The following is a 21825-nucleotide window of genomic DNA, read 5'->3' as shown; positions in this document are numbered from 1 at the left end:
TTGCTGCTATAGTGCAGTGAAAGTCTTAAGTGCGGCTTGGCGTACAACTAATTGAAAGTACAATGAGCCAAGCTGCACTCTGGGACTTTGACTCTGCTGTCGCATTGTCCACATGAGATGCTACTGAACAACAAGCTGGTGTGCTGTAGAATCACACCATGGCTCGCTGTGCGGTTACTGGCTATGTAGACAGGCCCTAAGACAGTCAAAGGTTTTGGTTTTCTTAAATGAGCAGCGGATCATTCCAGGTGAGTGTTGTACAGCGCATTGGTGTAACCCACCATTCATCCCCAGGAATCCACCCATATTAGCCACAAAGCAGTTGAACTGCTCAACCTGCTGAAACCAGTAGGAAAGTGTTGCTGCTGGAGAAATCAGAGCATCTGTGTGTATGTGTGTTTTGGAGTGAGGAGAAGTTGCTGTGTGCATGGCAGGAGGTCCACACTGCTACAGCATTCCGTTATTGCCACGAGGACATATAGGGAGCTTTTAATCCATTTCTAAGTCCTCTCGGGCTCCAGGAACGTGTGCCACGTGAGCAATTCTCTGCATCTAGCGCCTCCCACAGCAGATCTGGTGGAAGCAGCAGCCCTTGCACTCATGGATAATCTGATGCTGAACTGAGACCCATCTATTGAGTGTATGGTCAGGAAGATATCTGCACTGCCCCCTTTTCTGTATGTCTGGTTCCCCCAATTATGAAGAGTGTGTTTGGTAAAGCATGGCACACGGTGGAGAAGAAGAAACAAATACAGCAGAGAAAACTAAAAGTGCTGCAGGCTGTGGAAGAGATATTTTACCCTCCTGAAATGCATGAAACTCTCATATCATAAACAATCAAAACATACTGGGGTTTATGGACAAAGTGAGGATTTAATGCAGGTTTTTTCTAATGTTTTCCTTATGCTATAGTAACATATCTCTCTGATGTGACTTAAAGGCCCTAGAAGAACTAACAATCTAATTAGAAAGTGTGATGTAAATGTGCTGACCGGTGCAATAGTTGCACTGATGAACCTCTTGCCAGCTGTTACCTGCACAAGTTGCTTTGTAATTCAATTAAAAGTGCCTCCTGGAACCTTATAGTCACATTAGAAAGCTGTATAACAATAAATATCAGTCACAGTTTGCTTTCTGAAAGAATAGTTTAATCCACACTTTCATTTTCTCCCTTCTTTTTGTGTTCTTTCTGTGCTGATAAAACCATAATGGTAGATCCTGGCTGCCTTGTGATAGGAACATTAGGTGCTGGAATGGAAACATTCGCACTGGAATAACCAGCCAGTTCAGCACTCCGAGTGCCTAATGTCTGGTGTGGTTTTCCAAGGAACGGGCAAAATTCTGCTCAGAGGCACATGGCAAATCTGTATTCTCTTATTGGTCCAAATACCACTCTGATTTACACCAGAGTGGGTTCACGTCAGAGAAGTTACTCCAGCTTCAGACCAGTTGAACTGAATGCAGAATTTAGTTACCTCGGAACGGTGTCCATATGAAGAGTGGTAGGGATGTAAGCAGAGTGGAATAGCCGTGTTCAGATCTCCTGGGCACCTTTGACACCAAAGCTTTGCCATAGGTTCCTGAGAGATCTGTATTTACAGAATAACATCAGCTTTCTTCTTGGCCTCTGGTTAATTCTGTTGTCTTGAAGGGCAATATAAACAGTGAGAAATTCTGCTACATGGAAGGAAATGTTATAAAACTAATAGCTCTAATAGCACATCAGGCATTTCTAGAGTGCCCATCCCTGTAGGGTGGACACTTTTTAATCTCGAGCTCCTTTCTTCTTTCAAGTGTCTATTTTTAAACATCTGACTCTTAATCGGGATTTCAGACAAGATGTGAAATGCAGCCATGAGAGGCAGAGCAAATGTGAGTCAGCCCACCTGCCGTAGAGCACTTGGGTCAAATCCTGCTCTGGGCTGTGCGGGCGTACGAGGTGAAAGAGGGATGTAGGGAGCCTTTTCCCTCAGTGTGAGCGCCAGGGCAGGATCTGTGCCACGCAGGTTATTGGGAGGAGACACTGGTAGCACTTCCCAGCTTCAAGGGGATTCAGTCTGCCAGGCTAGAGGGTGGCTCTGAGGCTCTGCCCCATCCAGCTAGCCAGCGCCTGGGCTGCTGTGAGCAGAAGGCAGTAGCTGAGGTTGCATCTTCTCCTTTCTGAAGGAGCGATAAAGGGTGCTCAGCATGACTTCCCTGCCCCCTGGCCAGTGCAGTGCTGGGGGGCAGGGGAGCGATCTGGGTCCCAGCATTCCCGACGGCCAGCGCTGGATTGCAGAGGGAGAGTCAGCACACCATGCTGTGACCCGCACTGTAGAGCCAGAGGGTGCCTGCAGCCAGTTCCACAACACTCGGGCTGGCTTGCAGGGGAGAGGGGGTTAGACTCGTGTCACAGATAACCGAGTAAGTGCTGTGCTGCCCATAGCTTTAACCTGGCCGGTCAGAGCTCAGGATTTGAGATTATCTAGGGTTTTTGAAGCTATTTACAGGGGCTGGGTGCCTAATTCACTTTGAAAGGCAGTGGGAGCCGAGCATCTGACACCATTAGGCTCTTTTCAGATCCTAGTGTTAATCCATTGGGATGGTCTGGGCAAATCTGTGTCTCTTGCAGCTCATTGTAAATGTGGCCACATTTGTGCTTAGCTGCATTTCCAGAGAGGAGGGAGGTTCTTTGGTTTGGATCCTCAAAGGTATTTGGGCACCTAACTCTCAGTCATTTCTGTTAGGCATCTACATACTTTTGAGGATCTGGGCTCTTTGTGGTTGTGATTTCAAGTTTCTCCCTCCCCCATTATCTTCCTGATTTCAGTCTGATGATAATCTCTTGTGTCCTCCAATGCCCAGGGTCTCCATTTGCCCGGGCCAGTCTGAAGAGCGGAAAGAATGAGAGCTCCTCGTATTTCCGGAGGAAAGAGAAGATGTTCCGGTTCTTCATCCGGCGCATGGTGAAGGCACAAAGCTTCTACTGGATCGTCCTGTGTGTTGTCACCCTGAACACTCTGTGCGTCGCCATGGTGCATTATGACCAGCCGGAGGGGCTCACCACTGCTTTGTGTAAGTGTCAGGGATCAGAGCCATGTTCCATCCGGTCCTCCCTCTCCTGAGTGCTCTGAGCACCAGCCCCACGTTGCCATTAACACCTGCAGCCTTGAGGTCTTTTTATGACATCTTATGCCCCATCCAGGAGTTTCACAAATAAATTACTAAGTGGCTCCAAGAAACACCAGAGAAAGTGGACAATGTGCTTTGACTTGTAATGGTCAGCCACAAACTGACCATTGTCAGTTGTGAACATCGCGGGAGGATTTTTTGGGGGCTTGTGGATTGGGAAAAAATATTTACTTGGGTCCCTCACAGCAGCGTTATAAGTTTCTCAAGCTGTCTTCACCTGTGGCTGTCCAGAGAACCTCACAATTCAACTCCCACCCAGGAGATGTATAGCTTGTTCTCAGATTTTCCCTATGTTCAATACACTAGGTCATTTTTTTATAGTAAAACATATGAAGATAATATAGACCCTGAAGCCCACTTGATATCAACTTGTGCAATGGACAGTTCCACTTAATAGAAACATTATTTCCTGCACCAAAACATTTTACACTAATTCAGTCCAATTGTGCCAATTAATAGCAAACTCTCTCGGAACATGCACTTGTACAGAAAGGGGCTTTCCATGAGAGCACTTGCCTGAATAAGCCAGGCGTGGCCAATGAGGAGAAATGTAGCAGTACCCTCCAGCGAATCACACTGTGCAAATATGTCCCATACATATATAAGCAATAACACAGGACAGGTGGGTGATGATATCATATGCCTGCTCATGTTAGAGGTGTTTTAGCCCGATGCCTTTGGTCACCCATTAGTTTGGGCATCCAGTACTGTATAAAGGCCCTTTGAGTGTTATTGCTTTTGTAAAGTGTGTAATGTTGTTTTATTTTGTAATGAATAACCAATGAATCCTGCTCTCTGCAATTAGATCCTTTATACAGTTAAACTCCTCCTCAGCTGATCGCCTTCTTGCTTCCACAGTGCCCCCCCGCTCTTTTTTTTTTACAACAGTAGGAGCAGCCCTGCTCATCCAAAGGTTGTAAGATTTGGCCCAAAACCTCCTGAGAAACTGCAGTTTGGATAAACTGAGAATTTAAGCATACAGTGACAATGAATTTCAAGCACCATCAATTTCTCCCTGAGAGGTTAGGGAGGGTTGAGTTTATTATGGGGGTGGAATAACAGAGCTGCATTGTCTGTATGTATCTGACAATTCAAGTCAGAGTGCTTGACACTGAATAGAAGATAATGCATTTTAAAACCTAGCACCCAGTCAAAGCAGCTGCTGAGCAGAAGGTCAGTTGTAGGGCCCTGATTCTGGCCTCATAATGGTTTAAAGATCCAGTCCATGAAGATATACCGGTATAAAATGTTTGAGGGAAATCATAGTCAGACCCACAAAGTTTAGTTCTGTGCCAGCAGAGCTCATGGATAACATGGATGTGAAGGTGGTAATGGGGTCTGAGGCCCCAACAATTTAGAGAGTTGAACAGCATTTCCGTATCCGGTACTTGAGTTCCCCCATGTGCTGTTCTGTCCCCATCCTAGTGTCCCTCTCTGCAGAGGGACATTGTGAAAATGGTGCCATATGTCAGACTGGGCAAATTGCATAATGCACTTTCCAAGATTTCCCTATGGCTTTGGAGCCCTTGTCCCCAATCCTGCTCCCACTGAAGTCCCCTGGAAAACTCCCATTGGGATCAGGCCCCAGATCTTCAGCTCTTAAGGTGACATTTTCAGAAGAGCTCAGTGTGCACGTGCAGACGAACGGCGCACAGCAACCGCACACTTACTATCCTACCGGTGAGCACTAAAAGTTTCTTAGTGCACCGCAGGGTTCTCGTGGCCAGTCAGTGCGCAGTATGCGGACATGCTGTAAATCTGTATCCCAGCTTGCTGTGCACTAGCTGCTCATTTAGACGAGCCCAGCATGCTGGGTGCTAATCTCGCTATATGTATCAAAATGGGAACTGCTGAATGCTGAGCACTTTTGAAAATTTGGCTCCCAGTTGTGCAGGCTGGCCCTTAGTGTGCTGCAGTTTCTTGTATTAGTATGGAGATCAGAGAAGCTGGAGGTGGACTCTTGGTACAGTTCGATCTGCTTCATGCTTCTGGGGCTCAGTCCGGCACGGTAATAAGTACACTGGCCCGGACTAACAGATCATTTAAGCAGTTGCTAGATTTTAAGCATGAGTAGTCCCATTGGGTGAAATCCTGGGCCCATTAAAGTCCATGACAGAACTCCATTTGTCTTCAGTGGGGCCTGACTTCACCCATTGAGTTTAATGGGACTGCTTAAAGTTAAGCCTGTCCTTAAGTGCTTTGCTGGACTGGGCCAGAATGCTCAGCACCTTGAATAATCGAGCCCTCACGCCAATATGTGGGTTATCGATTCGTGGCTCATGGGCAAATTTTTCCAAACCAGAAAAAAAAAATGAAATAAGATGTGTAAAACAGAATAACTTAGGAACTAAGTCTTCCTATCTTAAAATAATAATAAAAATAATTAACTTTTGAAGTCTTTCCTTTCCCACAGGCTGAAAGGGTGAAGCTATGGGTTACTGTGTCTTCAAAGAGCTCCTGCTAATATTTACTAAAATATTTAATAATACCAGGTAACTGAAAGCTATAATGAGGGTTGGGTGAAAGGGAGAAAAAAGTCCTTTCAACTCTTCTCCTTTCTCACGATTTAGAGGGAAAATAGAGACAGACGACACAGGAAATCAGTTTTGCCTTTTCTTTTTCTGAATTGAACAGCAGAAATAATAGATTAGAGTAGCAAAGCAATTAGAAATCTGAGGTTTAGGTTTTCTTCTCAAATTGGGAGTAAATGGCTAGAAAAATGTTTTTTAGTCTTTCATTCTAACCAGAAGATTTTAGATTTCCAAGTTTGCTTTCTGGAACTGTAGAAATGCAGTAACATTTCTGAGGGAATGTTTAAATAGGAATGTGAGCTGAAATCCACTTTGTTTTGATATCCAAGCTCGCATTGAAGGAATGTTCATGTTAACTGGAATTAAAGATGCAATTCCTGATGGGGAGAAGAAAAATCTAGGATAAAGGTGAGAAGTTAAGGGTCCAACTTATCTCAATGGGGGCAATATGGGGCACACTCCAACCCCACTGAAATGCACACTGTGCCATGACAGCAGTAACTATTGAGTCTACCAGAAATGACCTCCTATTATAAGACAGAGGCCAAGTGATTAATGATTTTGGGTCACTTAGTTCTGGGTTCCCAACTTGAGACACCTCCAAGCGGCCTGATGTTCCGAAATTCCCCAACACCTGCTCTCTGAAAACCAGGTTCCTTTGCGGAAACTGAAATTGAGCACCCAGAAATGGAAACACTCAAAATAACAAGATGCTTTTGAAAATCTTGACCGGGTGCTCTAATCTGTGCATTTAGGATGCTACCCAACTGGGAATCACAGTTGACCCATGTGATTGATTGATTTTCAGTAGGAACAACAGAGATATTCTTTTCTCAATCACATCTGTTCCTTCACTCTAAATATTCAGTAACTTCCCAACCAGAGATGCTCTTTCTTCTTTCTGTCCTATATAGTTTTCTGTGGTTTGCATGATCATTTCCTATGACACCTTTGTTATACCATTTGCAGGCCAGAGATCTTGGTATAGTTTCCCATGCCCACAAATAAATCCTTGGGTGGTGCTAAGGAAACACCAGTGGAAATGGGCCATGTGCTATTAGAAACAGCAGCCTGACACATTCTTGTCATGGGACTGTAGAAATTAGATGCGGGTCCCAAACCAAAACTCTAGATCTGAACACTCACAAACTTGGTGGCCATTCAGATCTAGGTGTGAGCTTTGCGTCTCTAGACTCTCTCTAGTTAGAATATTATAAGCTATGTAGATTGGTAGATGGGGATTGATCCTGCTTTGAGCAGGGGGTTGGACTAGATGACCTCCTGAGATCCCTTCCAACCCTGATATTCTATGATTCTATGATTGATTCTATGATTGGTGACAATCAGATAAAAGGAGCCTTGGACATGGAGAATGAACCTCAGCCATAGAAATTCTAAGAGCAAGTGTCATAGCTTGTAACTCTAGCCTCATTTCGTAGGCTGGAGAAGACGATATTTCAATTAAGATAAAGTACAGTGGTTAGATGAATCTGAACCTTGAGATGAAATTCCAGCTGAGCTCAGATCCAACATTTTCTAAAGTTCAAATATGCCTGTTTAACTCCCTGTTCATAATTTTCATTTGCCTTTGAACCTCCTGTCTTTGGCTGAGACCAGTAGCAGAAGTGCCACCATGCTGTGTTCAATATTTCCAGCCTGTCATTTTCAGACCAAAGAGCTCCAGAAAAGCATCCAAGCCCCGAAATGATTAACAAACCCTGCTCTTCCTTTAAGATGGTTCAAAGCTTCAGAAATGGAGATAGAAACTTTTCCAAATGTTGGGGCTGATCAGATCTGGTACTTTTATTTAGGCCTGTCTCTACACTGAACCATAGGCACTCTAATTATTTAATGATGAGTGAACCCTGGATGTAACAGGATTATATCGAAGAGTGACAGTGACACTGAATGAGATTCCACAAAACCAGGAGATTTGAAATATCTCATTGAAACACACAACAAAATCCTTCGCCACAGTAGTGAGAGATTTTAAAAACCATTGTTAAGACTAATCCACGAGTGAGCCTCTCAGTAAAGAAGTAAAGGAGTGAGACTTGGAAGGCCTCATGTAGAACACAAAAAATGTAACCACCTCTAATTATACTGTTTCCTGGAGGGCACTTATAATTGAACTTGAAAGAAGTCTTGTGAACTGCAACGGACAGGAACCCGAGGAGTGAAGTCATGTCTGGGAGGGTCTGCAGCATCTTGAAACTCAACCAGGCACCCTCTAATTCAAGTATAGCTGTCCCTCTGGGAAGCATTTAATTAAATTACAAATATGTTTTACTTAATGAATAGATGGTGAGAGCCTTTGGGTCTGCATTGATTTTTCCCCCACCCATGTTCTTTTAACTTTTGTGTTATTGAAATGCTCTGAATAACTTTCTCTGCTTGATATTTCCCATTGTCTCCACTGCTTTGAAACAGGAGCTGTGGGAGCTTTAAGAAATTAATTGGAATATTTGTTTAGTTTCACTTTTGTTTAGTAGCATCGGTGTTCTGTGAATTCTTTGGACCCAGGTCCTCAGTGAATAGCAGCAGATATCCATATGGGCCCAGGTCCTTAGTGAATAGCAGCAGATATCCACATGCCCCCAGAATCAATGGTCCACTGGAGAAACAGCCATTCCCTCCGGGATGCAACTGGATGACTGAACAACAAAATGGCAGATGAAAGTCAGTATTGATAAATGCAAAATAATGCATATTAGAAAACATAATCTCAGCTTTTCATGCAAAATAATGGGGTCTAACTTAGCTGTTGCCACTTAAGAATTAGATATTGGCGTCACTGTGGCCAGTTCTCCGAAAACATGCGCTCAATGTGCAGTGGCAGTCAAAAAAGCTAACAAAATGTTAGGAACTACTTGGAAAGGGATAGATAATAAAATAGTAAATATCATAATGCCACTATATAAATCCATGGTATGACTGTGCCTTGAAGGCTGTGTGCAGTTCTCAATGTGCAGTGGCAGTCAAAAAAGCTAACAAAATGTTAGGAACTACTTGGAAAGGGATAGATAATAAAATAGTAAATATCATAATGCCACTATATAAATCCATGGTATGACTGTGCCTTGAAGGCTGTGTGCAGTCAAAAAAGCTAACAAAATGTTAGGAACTACTTGGAAAGGGATAGATAATAAAATAGTAAATATCATAATGCCACTATATAAATCCATGGTATGACTGTGCCTTGAAGGCTGTGTGCAGTTCTCATCACCCCATATTAGAAATGGGAAAGGTATAGAGAAGAGGAACAAAAACGATTTAGGGAATGGGACAGCTTCTGTATGAGGATAGATTAAAAAGACTAGGACTATGCAGCTTGGAAAAGAGATAACTAAGAACATAAGAGTGGCCATACTGAGTCAGATCAAAGGTCCATCTAGCCCATTATCCTGTCTTCTGACAGTGGCCAATGCCAGGTGCCCCTGTGTAGCAGGGATATGTATTATCTGCAGTGAGGTGAACCCCTGTATCCCTTCACAAAACCTCCTTCTAAAACATAAGAACATAAGAATGACCATACTGGGTCAGACCAAAGGTCCATCTAAGCCCAGTATCCTCTCTTCCGACAGTGGTCAATGCCAGGTGCCCCAGAGGGAATGAACAGACCAGGTAATCATCAAGTGATCCATCCCCTGTCACTCATTCCCAGTTTCTGGCAAACAGAGGCTAGGGACACCATCCCTGCCCATCCTGGCTAATAATCATTGATGGACCTATCCTCCATGAATTTATCTAGTTCTTTTTTTGAACACTGTTATAGTCTTGGCCTTCATAATATCCTCTGGCAAGGAGTTCCGTAGGTTGACTGTGCGTTGTGTGAAAAAATACTTCCTTTTGTTTGTTTTAAACCTGCTGCCTATTAATTTCATTTGGTGACCCCTAGTTCTTGTTCTTCCTTATTTACGTTCTCCACACCAGTCAAGTTGAAAAGTCCCACTCTTATTAATCTCTCCTCATACGGAAGCCATTCCATACCCCTAATCATTTTTGTTGCGCTTTTCTGAATCTTTTCCAATTCCAATATATCTTTTTTGAGATGTGGCGACCACATCTGCATGCAGCATTCAAGATGTGGGCGTACCATGGATTCATAGAGAGGCAATATGATATTTTCTATCTTATTATCTGTCCCTTTCCTAATGGTTCCTAACATTCTCGTTGTTTTTTTGACTGTTGCTCCACATTGAGCCAGTGTTTTCAGAGAACCATCCATGATGACTCCAAGATCTTTCTTGAGTGGTAACAACTAATTTAGAACCCATCATTTTATATGGACAGTTAGGATTATGTTTTACTATGTGCATTACTTTGCATTTATTAACACTGAGTTTCATTGACCATTTTGTTGCCCAGTCACCCAGTTTTGAGAGATCCTGTTGTAGCTCTTTGCACTCTGCTTTGGACTTAACTATCTTGAGTAATTTTGTATCTTCTGAAAATTTTGCCACCTCGCTGTTTACTGCTTTTTCAGATCATTTATGAGTATGTTGACTAGGACTGGGCCCAGAACAGGCCCCTGGGAGACACCACTATTTACCTCTCTCTGTTCTGAAAACTGATCATTTTTCCTACCCTTTGTTTCATGTGTTTTAACCAGTTACCAGTCCATGAGAGGACCTTCTCTCTTATCTCACGACTGCTTAATTTGCTTAAGAGCTTTTGGTGAGGGACCTTGTCAAAGGCTTTCTGAAAATCTAAGTACACTATATCCACTGGATCCCCCATGTCCCCATGCTTGTTGACCCCTTCAAAGAATTCTAGTAGATTGGTGAGGCATGATTTCCCTTTACAAAAATCATGTTGACCCTTCCCCAACAAATTATGTTGTTGAAATTATGTTGTGTCTGTAAATTTTGTTCTTTACTATAGTTTCAACCAGTTTGCCTGGTACTGAAGTCAGGCTTACAAGCCTGTGATTGCCAGGATCACTTCTGGACCCCTTTTTAAAAATTGTCGTCATATTAGCTATCCTCCAGTCATTTGGAATAGAAGCTGATTTAAATGATAGGTTACAGACCACAGTTAGTAGTTCTGCAATTTCACATTTGAGTTCCTTCAGAACTCTTGGGTGAATACCATCTGGTCCTGATTACTTACTACTGTTTAGTTTATCAGTTTGTTCCAAAACCTCCTCTGATGACACCACAATCTAGGACAGTTCCTCAGATTTGTCAGCTAAAAAGAATGGCTCAGGTTTGGGAATCTCCCTCCACATCCTCCGCTGTGAAGACCAATGCAAAGAATCATTTAGTTTCTCTGCAATGGCCTTATCATCCTTGAGTACTCATTTAGCACCTCGATCGGGGAAATATGATAGAGGTCTATATGATAGAGGTCTATAAAATCTATAAAATCATGACTGATATGGAGAAAGTGAATAAGGAAGTGTTATTTACTCCTTCACATAACACAAGAATCAGGGGTCTCCCAATGAAATTAATAACAAACAAAAGGAAGTATTTCTTCACACAACACACTGTCAAACTGTGGAACTCATTGCCAGGGAATGTTGTGAAGGCCAAAAGTATAACTTGGTTCAAAAAAGAATGAGAGCCTAGCCTAGATGGTCAGCGATGCAATCCCATGCTGTGGGTGCCCCTAAGCCTCTGACTGCCAGATCCTGGGACCTGGTGGCAGGTGATGGATCACTTAATGATTGCACTGTTCTCTTCGTTCCTTTTGAAGCATCTGGCATTGGCCACTGTAGGAAGACAAGATACTGGGCTAGCTGAATCATTGGTCTGCCCCAGTATGACTGTTCTGATGTTCTCATGTTATGAAGAGATCTGGAGTAGGCACTGGAACTTTTTGGATGTTTGTGGAGCATTTTCCAATTTTTCTTCTGTGCAGAGAAAGTCCATCAGTGTCGCACAATGCTATAAATATTATGGCTCTGCTATGCAGGTTCTCTTCTTCAAAGTGCAAACCTTTGTTTAGTGGCCTAGATGAAATAGATTGCAGTTCCCAGTGGACAGGTTTGCTTCATACAATCACCCACCATCACAGTTTGCGTTAATTGCCACTGTCGCTGCCATTTTCAAGAGGAAGAGATTTCTGATCACTGACAACTCTTTATCTAGCACAAAAAGGCATAACGAGAGCTAGTGGCTTGAAGCTGCTGTTAGACAAAGTCGGAATTAAAACAAGGCATATATTTTCAGTGAGGGTAATTAACCATTGGCCAAACTTATTTAGGCATGTGGTGGAGTTTCCATCACTTGCAGTCATTAAATGAAGACTGGATGCCTTTCTAAAAGATATTCTACAGCTCAACCAGAAATCATGGGCTTGATGTAGAAGTTCTGTGAGATAATCTCAGTTGTCCATAGAATCATAGAATATCAGGGTTGGAAGGGACCTCAGGAGGTCATCTAGTTCAACCCCCTGCTCAAAGCAGAACTAACCCCCCCAAAATGTATGGAGACATACCTATCTCATAGAACTGGAAGGGACCCCGAAAGGTCATTGAGTCCAGTCCCCTGCCTTCACTAGCATCCCAGCCTTAAAATCGACACGTCTATGAAAGAAGATCGAGGAACTAATGGACCATAGAGAGTGAACTGTCCTTTCAGTTCTCTAGGTAAGTCTGGCTGGGCAGTGTGCAGGGAAATCTCATGTTGCTGCTGTCCATGTTGGTCTTTGGGTCCCACCAATGGAGGTTGATATTCTCCAGGACTGTCCATCTAATACCTCACACCTTCCCTCAATATGCTTTAAGAATGACATTTTTTTTTAAAAAAGGCTGAACAAAAATATTATTATTATTATTACTATTATTTTTTGGGAAATAGGGAACTCGATCAAGCTATTTGGGTCATCATAGTCTAAGAACTCATCTCATCTGTTTTCTTTTGTGCACAGCAGTGTGCTTAACCGAATGCATTATGCAGTTAGTTTCTTGACAATATCGTATTTGCCTTTGAAGTAGAGGCCCAGCTCCCTCTGGATATAAATATGCAACATTTGCAATCGAAAGAAACAGGATTTCTGAAACATGCATGTTTATTTATGTCTGCTGATTGATTATTTCAACCCGCTCTCTTCAAGGAGAGAGGGAGGTTGGACTTGGGGCTCTTTTCCTGGTTAGAGATTTCTACATGGGGAAGAGCAAATAAACCTGATAGTAGCATCCCCAGCTCCTGCACCTAATGACATCAGACTTCCAGACAGTGCGGAAATGGAATTAATTTGTTGGTGATTGACAAAAAAGAGCCACTAACTACCTAATTCAGACATATGGGGCAAAATGATACCAGTGTGGCCTTTGCCAGCAGCAGACATTTTAAATTAAATTAGACTATTTGTATCAAACTATTTTCCCTTTAAATTGAATTACAGAATGCTTCTGTTTAAGGGAGATTAAATTTAATTTAGGACCCAAATACCAGAAGGTCCAAACAATGAAATTGCATTTTCAATTATATGGGCAGGACCATGTCAGAAGAAATCCTGTTTTGGATCCGTCAGCCAGGGAAGCTGATTCATTCTGAGTTGCTCTCGTACTCAAGGAGTTAAGTGCTTTCGTTTTTCTCTGCATCCTTGCTTCCGCCCTTTCTTTATTGCCTGCATATGGCCTCTTGGTGCCAGGGCCCATTGCAGCTGGTCACCATTGAGACACTGCCTCCACTGCCAGCTTTGATCTCTGGAACCAGGTGCCACTGAGTCTAGTTCTGGCTCAAGGAACACTAGCTCTGAAACGACATTTGGTTCCTTCTCTCTGGGGTGCAAAGAGGAGATCTGGAGCAGGCACTCAAACTTCTTAGCTGTTTCTCTGACTTTTACATCTGTTACTCCCATTTCTTGCAATGTACCTTAAAAAAGCCCAGATTGATCGATCTGTCTGTCTATCTATCCATCCAGCCAATCTGTGTTGTGTTTTTCTATATATGAATATTTAGGGTGCTAGATAATTCTGACTCTGTGGTAGTGTTATCTAGTGGGTAGGGCATTGAACTGGACTGAGACTCAGGAGACCTTGGTTCTATTTCTGGCTCTGCCATTGGCCTGCTGAGTGACCTTGGGCAACTCACTGCCCCCTCTCTCTACCTCTGAAATGGGGGTAATGATACTGACCTCCTTTGTAAAGTGCTTTGAGATCTACTGAGGAAAACCGCTATATAAGAGCTAGATATTGGAATACCTATATAGCAGGATTCTCACACTGAGCCAGGACTTTCTCCAGTGTGACTTCCTGGATCCATAGCTATTTTAAAAAACTTTGGGGTAAATTTGGTGCTCTTGAAAGCAAGAAACCCAGAGCTTTGCCTAGAGTTAGGTAGAACAGGCATGTGGATGCAAATTCCCTGACTTGGCCTGACCTGCAGGTCCCCTTGCTGCTTCATATCTTGCCCCCTCACAGGTAGGGGCTTCTGCCTGTTTCATAGCATGAGCTGGAACAAATATCCATAAGGAAATAAAAGGATTCCACTAAACTCATTCCACTTATGTCCTGAAGGCCACATCCTTTGCTAGGGCCGAGTTTTGCTGAGAAGGGAACTGGAATTGTGTTCACGGGCTAAGGAGAGTTGGAATCACAAAGCTTAAAGGGCAGCTGTAGACAAAAGAGTGACTCTGTAAATGACATGTGAGTTCCATATTCTATGTCAGTTTTTATAATGCATTTGCCGCTGTTGCATACGAACACCTTCCAGCTGTGCATTAAGCATCAACATTAGTATCTGTCATGTGGTTTGTTCTTCTCTCATCCTTTCCCCAGGAGGAGAAATGTGTGTGCAGTGGAGTGTTCTGTTTTGGTAGGGTTTTGTTTTTGATGTTGCTTTTAAAAAAATGCTCCCTGGTCACACCTTCTCAGTGACCTCCAGATCCAAGCTGCTCAGTTTACGAAGCAAACGGTAGTTTTTTCTTAACTGCGACTCCTGCAAATTCAATCTGGGATTTGAAAAATCCAGCTGGATTTTTTCTGTCCCTTATGTTTTGATAGGTGATTAAAATCTTACCAATCAAAAACGTACCTGGCTGTTTTATTGGTGATGCATGAGGCAGAATGGAACCCAACTTGCTGTCTCCGAGCTGTGTAGGTTCTGCAGGGGTAACAAAAGGAACCTACTTTGAGTCAGTAGTAAAGTCAGCACCTTGGACACTGAATGCACACAGGGTGCAGGTCCGTTGAATTAGGTGAGATCATTTTTACATATGGTAAAATTTGCAAAAGCACCTAAATCTCATTTTCAAAAATGCCTCTATCATTTAGGCACTTATGTTCCATTGACTTTGTGACCTAAATCACTTAGTTATCAAAGTGCCACTAAAAGTCAACGGAACTTAGACACATAAGTGACATAGGCACTTTTGAAAATAGGACATAGATGCTTGTAAAAATTTTACTCATTGTCATTTTTAAGACCATAATCACACCTGGAAAAAAGGTGATTTTTCAGCTATAGCGGATCTAATTTAACCAGTGATCTAAAGGGACTTCAAGGGACTCCCTGTTTGTGCTAGCAATACTTAGGATCACAGGTTTGTGCTAACAATACTTAGGATCACATCTTTTTGCATATTTGAGCAAACTGGGTAAACCGCACATGATACTGTTAGATGCAACCATTGGACGAATTTATCAAGGGGTGTGGTGGATTCTCCATCCATGACCATTTTAAAATGAAGATTTGATGTCTTTCTAAAAGACCTGCTCTAGGAATGATTTTGGGGGAAGTTTTACAGGGGCACTGGGACAATTTTTGGGGTGCTGAGAGCCATTGAACCAAACTGTAAACCTTGTATATAATGGAAACCACTTCAAGCCAAGGAGGGTGGCAGCACCCCTAGTTCCAGCACATATAATGTTTTATGGCCTGTGTTATACAGGAGGTCAGACTAGATGATCACAATGATCCCTCTGGCTTTGGAATGAGTGAATCTACTACCCATTTGAAAGAGCGATTGACAGGTCTGTGTAATTGTACATATGCAAAATGTTATGGGTGGAGTTAAGGGAGAGAGGCCTTTATAAAGAGCCCCTCACAACCCTCTTTCTCAAAATGCTTTTCCTAGAGGTGGACAGGATTTCTCAAAGCTCACATACCTAACTTCCCCAGCAGAGCTGAAACTGCTTCCTTTGTGCTTCTTGTATGATGTACCTCCCATACGTGTATGCGGAAATAATTGTGTGAAAGGTACCAAAGCAGTTACCTTCCCATTGCAGAGGAGTTTTCAACCAGCAGGAGACAGTCCATGCTGTGAAGCTGTTGCACTGCATTATCTCAGCCTAGCAGGACCTCATTAACTGATTCAGCCTTTTTGTTGACTTCTAGATTTTGCAGAGTTTGTTTTCCTGGGTCTGTTCCTTACTGAGATGTCCTTGAAGATGTACGGACTGGGGCCAAGAAATTACTTCCACTCCTCATTCAACTGCTTCGACTTTGGGGTAAGTTGACATCAGCTACACAAACTAACGTGGTGTGGAAGCCCCTCCTTTGTTGAGTGATGTTATATGTTTATCAGTGAGTACAAAGGCAATGATGTCCCATGGGCACATTTTACAGAGATTAGCTACTCCTCTCTCATTTCCCTGTATAAATCAAGTGAAGAGTGAGATACAATGAGGAAACATGCCAGTCTGAATACACTTCCTCTAGGAATTGTCTCCTAAGAAACCCAATAGCCAACTAGAACTTATGTCTGTGGGAATTGTTTTCTGCTAAAAGCCCACATGGATCCAGTTCTCATCAATAGCCTCACTAAGTACTCTAATATCAGGAGATGCCATTTTCAAGTTAGGGGTGTGTTTGTGTTTTAAATCACATTTCCCTTTGCTCGGATTCTCTACCATCCTGTGGGTGACTTCCCCTCACGGTCCATGGGCAGTGAGTTTCAAAGCTCTGTGTCCATAATGAGGCGTAAATAATAAAACTGGCATGATTTGAGGGAGATGCTGAGCATATGCCATTGATGTGAACATTTGTGCTCAGGCCCTCTGGGCAAACAGGACACTTCTACAGGTGTCTGTGGATATGGGTGTCTAACACACCTTCTGTTGTCTTTAATGGGAATTGTGCACCTGGATCCTAAGAGAGTATCTGGGCTGCAATATTTCGTGTCGCTGCCACTCAAGATGCAGCCACCACCATAAAGATTAGAGAGGGGAAAGAACAGCTGGGGCATCTTGTGTGTCCTCCAGCCAGTCTGAAGTGGACTTTATGTCTGACCCCTTGGACATTTAACTGACAAGATGCTGCGAGAGATTCCCATCCCCTTCTGGAAGTGAACACGCTGTTTCTGCACTGTTCCTCGACTGGGAAATGAATATTGAGACTCACTCCATTTCACCTTTGACAGGTGCCCGCAGCACGAATTCCACTCTCACCGCTGACTCTAATCGGCCCCTTTGTTGGCCATCTCAGCAGGGAGGCCAAGGACCAATCTGGTCTAGAGCCTGGACTAACCCCTTCTCTCTACAGGGGGGTTGTTTGGAGCAGAACAAGGCCATGAAAGGTGTGGTGTGTGTCGGGCTGCTGGCCGGGCTCCCAGCCCAGGAAGGACTAACACCATGCCACTCTTTCAGAACACGGTTTATTAATTAAGATTTTAAAAGCCTCACAAACTCACACAAAACAAAGCTCTTGCCCAGACCAACAGCACCCCTGCCCCCTCAGGGCCAATCATAGGAGCCAGCCTTCCTCCTGCAGCCCCCCTCAACTCCAACTGAGCTTTCTCAGCTCTTCATTGGATCACTTGACCTCTTCCCAGCTGGGACTGATGGGCCATAGATCCCCTGCTGCTTAAAGGGGTAAACCACCCTCTTACATGTGGGAAGCATCAGGTGTACTTTGCGGGGCTGGCAATCCCTTATCTTTCGCTGACACTGCAAAAAGAAACCACCACCACCAACAATAAACCCCTGACAGAACATATCAAATATGCCTAAATTGGGCGATATTCATGCTAAGACGTAGCATTCAGGGCTAGCTGTGCAGCCACCATCCCCCAGTTCTGTGGGAGCAAACTGTCACACAAACCCCCTTGAGAGCTGCCAACTGATGTGCCAAGTCTACCTCTGCTCCTGTTTTTTCTTCCAGCTCAGGACTCCAGCACACTGTCTTGCTGAGCCAGACACTCCTGTCCACTCCAACAAAGACCCAGGGTCTGAATTACCTGCCCCAAAGCTGCAGGTTTACCTGAAAACAGCTCACAGAAGTGTTCCTGTCTTTAGCACTCAGATACCCAACTCCCAATGGGGTCTAAACGCAAATAAATCCGTTTTACCCTGTATAAAGCTTATGCAGGGTAAACTCATAAATTGTTCGCCCTCTATAACACTGATAGAGAGATATGCACAGCTGTTTGCTCCCCCATGTATTAATACATACTCTGAGTTAATTAATAAGTAAAAAGTGATTTTATTAAATACAGAAAGTAGGATTTAAGTGGTTCCAAGTAATAAAAGACAGAACAAAGTAAGTCACCAAGCAAAATAAAATAAAATGCGCAAATCTATGTCTAATCAAACTGAATACAGATAATCTCACCTTCAGAGATGTTTCAGTAAGTTTTTTCCTCAGACTGGACACCTTCCAGACCTGGGCACAATTCTTTCCCCATCATACAGCGCTTGTTCAAGCTCAGGTGGTAGCTAGGGGATTCTTCATGATGGTTCTTCTCCCTCTTTGTTCTCTTCCACCCCTTTATATATCTTTTGCATAAGGGGGGAATCCTTTTGTCCCTCTCTAAGTTCCCACCCCCGTCTTTCTCAATGGAAGGACACAAGGTTAAAGATGGGTTCCAGTTCAGGTGACATGATCACATGTCACTGCAAGAATTCATTACCCACTTGCCAGTACACAGATATACAGGAAGACTTGCAGGTAAAACACAGCCATCTGCAGACAATGGTCCTAGTTCATGGGAGTCATCAAGATTCCAAACCACTATTAATGGCCCACACTTTACATAATTACAATAGGCCCTCAGAGTTATATTTCATATTTCTAGTTTCAGATACAAGAGTGATACATTTATACAAATAGGATGAACACACTCTGTAGATTATAAGCTTTGTAATGATACCTTACAAGAGACCTTTTGCATGAAGCATATCTCAGTTACATTATATTCACTTATTATTAAATTTTTATAAAACCATACATACTGCACAACATCACACCCATCCCCCAGTTCTGTGGGAGCAAACTGTGTCATGCAAATAATTGTGTGTGTGGCATTGCACCTGCAACTATTTGCACCCACAGTTTAAGTCACCTAGATGGCTACACTCCTGATTTTGGGATGTAATCAGGGACTTCAGTGAACGTCACCTAAACTAAAAGCAAATAAGCTGGTGGGGGCGTAATTCTGTGCTTGCAAAAACGAAGGTTCTGCTAAGGCTGGACTGAAAATTGGGTTGGGATTTTCAAAGACTTCTAAGGGAGTTGGCCAGGGCCCGCCCAAGACCAACTGGTGCTCCAGTCAAGGAGGTTGTTCAGCACCCCCTCCATTTGTTAAACTTTTAAATACCTTATTTTTTTTATTGCACTTGTAGCCCATTTCATGACTTTGATGCATGATTTGCATGCGTGATTTATCCCCGTCATATAAAATGATAACACTTGCTTACTAGGATCTGTAAATCTGTATTTATTCATGTCATATATAAGCAAGTATGGAAGGTTCCACAGAGGTCTCAGAACATTCTAGGAGGTTACTGAAAAACGAATCCACATACAGAACACCTGAAACATTTTACTTCAAACATTCTATTTTCCCTTTTGTGGCTAACAACAAAAACAGCACTCCGAGCCTGGCGCCCCCCAAGCCTGGCACCCCAAGTAGTCACCTGGGTCGCCTACCTCTAAATCCAGATCTGGACTTGGCACCTAGCTCCTATTGAAAGTCAATGGGAGTTAGATGTCTAACAACCTGAGGTGCCTTTGAAAATTCCAGTCTGTGTGAGCTGGATCAAGAAAATTAGCCCGTTTTGTAATACTTTCATTTGGCTTTTAATTTACCTAAATTTAGCATTGCCTCATTTTTTGTCAAGTTCTCGTGAAAGATGCTGGATTGATGTTCGCTATCCCCCCCACAGGTACTGCATGGACCACAATATGGCAAGCTTCACCCTCACTGTCTGCTAATTTCCCTTCATTTATTTCATAAAAGGCATTGTTGAGCAGAATGCTCCACCCACAAGGAACAAAAACATATACCTGATCTTGTGGGGTGAATGATTTAAGAATTTTATATTAAACACAGAACAAACCCACTGGGCTTTTGTTCATGCCATGCTGAATGAAGCTCTGGTAATAAGTTTTACAGGCTGAGATTCCCATGAGGGAGAGGGTTTTGAGCACTTTTCTAATTCTTCCCTTTTTAGAGAGTCCATTGGGAACCCACCACTATCTGTTTCTTCTCCCGCACCCACGTTCCCACGTCCCAAATTAATTCGGTTTCTTCACCCCCTTTGGAACAGTACAGAGTTCTGTAGTCAGTTTAGTTTGACAAACCATCGAGATGAAACAGTTCAAAAGCAAAGAGCGAAACAGCAAAACAGAGACATTGGCCCCAGGGAGGGGTAGTCTGGTGGAATCTTGTATGAAGTTACTCCCAAGAGGTCATTTTAATATGGCAAGAAAATTAATTATCAACTTAAAACTCAGAGGGTCTGGGGGAAGGTTTCTCTGATGCATGATGGATCCCTAGAAAGGATACACAGTGGAGGAGAGGAGAGTTGGGTTCTGCTCAAAAGGAGCTGGAATGCTGTACACAAATGGTGTTTCCAGGGTGTTGACAATCTCATATTATCACTCTGGTGCGGTAACGGGCACAGGTCTGTCTGTTCACCTTGATTTTCTGTGAAATTTCTATTCCATGGTAGAAATAAGTCCCTCGTGCATTTCAAGGCAATTACTGTGCTTCTCCATGGCTAAAGTGTCTCAACTTTTGGTCTTTCCTGAAGCTAGATATAAAGGCTAAGAAATTCTTGTCTTACCTTATTACCTAAGCAGTAACCTAGCTTTTATATATTCCCCCTTTACTATAATGCATTTTTCATTACTATAATTTCTACCTATTTGCACTACATTTCATAGAAAGTCCCTTTGAATCTTAGGGTTTGTACTATTGCATAGCTGCCAACATTTTAACAAAATATGTCCCGAGACAATTCTGTAAACATCTGAAGGCCGGGGGCTGCTGAATGGTTGGATGCGAACTCTAGTGGATTTTAAGGATTTTTATTTAACTGCAAGTATCTTAATTAACCAGCATTTTAAAGGTTCTGATCAGAGAGATGCTTCCAGTTGATTTTACATAATAATAATACTTACCTCCTATACAGTGCACACTCGTGAGCCCAGCTGTGCCCCTACTCATGGGAGTAAGGGGTGTAAGGAGACACTTCACATCCCTGTGAGGGCTGCCCATATGCACGGTTTGCAGATGGGGACAGCTTCTACCTGACTGCTATCCCCAGCCTTGTGCAAGCAGGCACTGATGGGAAGTAGGTGGAGTCTTGGCTGTGACCTCACAATACACCAGCCAACACACACAGCTGGTGCACAGGGGGAAGCAATCTGCACCTGCAGAAGGGCTCATGTACGGTGATTCTGCCACCGCAGCAAGGGAGAAGCAAGCAGCAGACTGTGACTTTGAGTTGCCGTCCTGCTCCAGGGGCAGTGCGACAACATGCCGCCCCTTTCTCCTGCTGGATCGCACATTTACAAAGTGAGAGCCATTATGTCTGAGAGTTTGGGCTTTCTTGCTGTTTCCTTGATTATGCGAATTAAACTGGCAGCCCCGGTTAGCATCCAATCACAGTGCAGGAGCTGTCCCCTCTTTGGTCCCTAGCCCCTGTGGGAGGACCCAAAACCACAGCCGGTTGTGCAACCATTTTCCCTTTTAAAATGGCTTGTTCTTGCAGGTGATAGTGGGGAGCATTTTTGAAGTGATTTGGGCAGCAGTGAAGCCTGGTACCTCATTTGGCATCAGTGTATTGAGGGCTCTTCGACTGCTGAGGATTTTCAAAGTAACCAAGTAAGTCCAGGTTCCTTTTTCACTCCCTTCGGCTATTTAGCTCGACATTTGCCTGATTGCCTTGCACGCTCCTGTTATAAAGCCGTGTAGAATTTGTGCCCCAGCAGTAACTTCTGCTTGT

At 43.3% G+C, this 21825-nt stretch overlaps 1 protein-coding gene across 11 annotated transcripts in view; it reads left to right on the top strand.

Annotated features, from left to right (window-relative positions):
• Positions 1 to 21825, top strand: part of CACNA1B (calcium voltage-gated channel subunit alpha1 B) — a 530102-nt gene that overhangs the window by 316344 nt on the left and 191933 nt on the right. For all 11 annotated transcript variants that reach the window (XM_050926295.1, XM_050926292.1, XM_050926289.1 and 8 more), the window contains 3 exons: positions 2845 to 3054; positions 15992 to 16104; positions 21592 to 21704. In XM_050926295.1, coding sequence (XP_050782252.1) covers positions 2845 to 3054; positions 15992 to 16104; positions 21592 to 21704 — 436 coding nt within the window. The remainder of the gene's footprint in view (positions 1 to 2844; positions 3055 to 15991; positions 16105 to 21591; positions 21705 to 21825) is intronic.

Source organism: Gopherus flavomarginatus, chromosome 17 (genome assembly GCF_025201925.1).
Source record: "Gopherus flavomarginatus isolate rGopFla2 chromosome 17, rGopFla2.mat.asm, whole genome shotgun sequence".
NCBI classification, from domain to species: domain Eukaryota; kingdom Metazoa; phylum Chordata; order Testudines; family Testudinidae; genus Gopherus; species Gopherus flavomarginatus.
The sequence above is the reverse complement of the archived record's forward strand: the minus strand, read 5'-3'. Positions and strand labels throughout refer to the sequence as shown.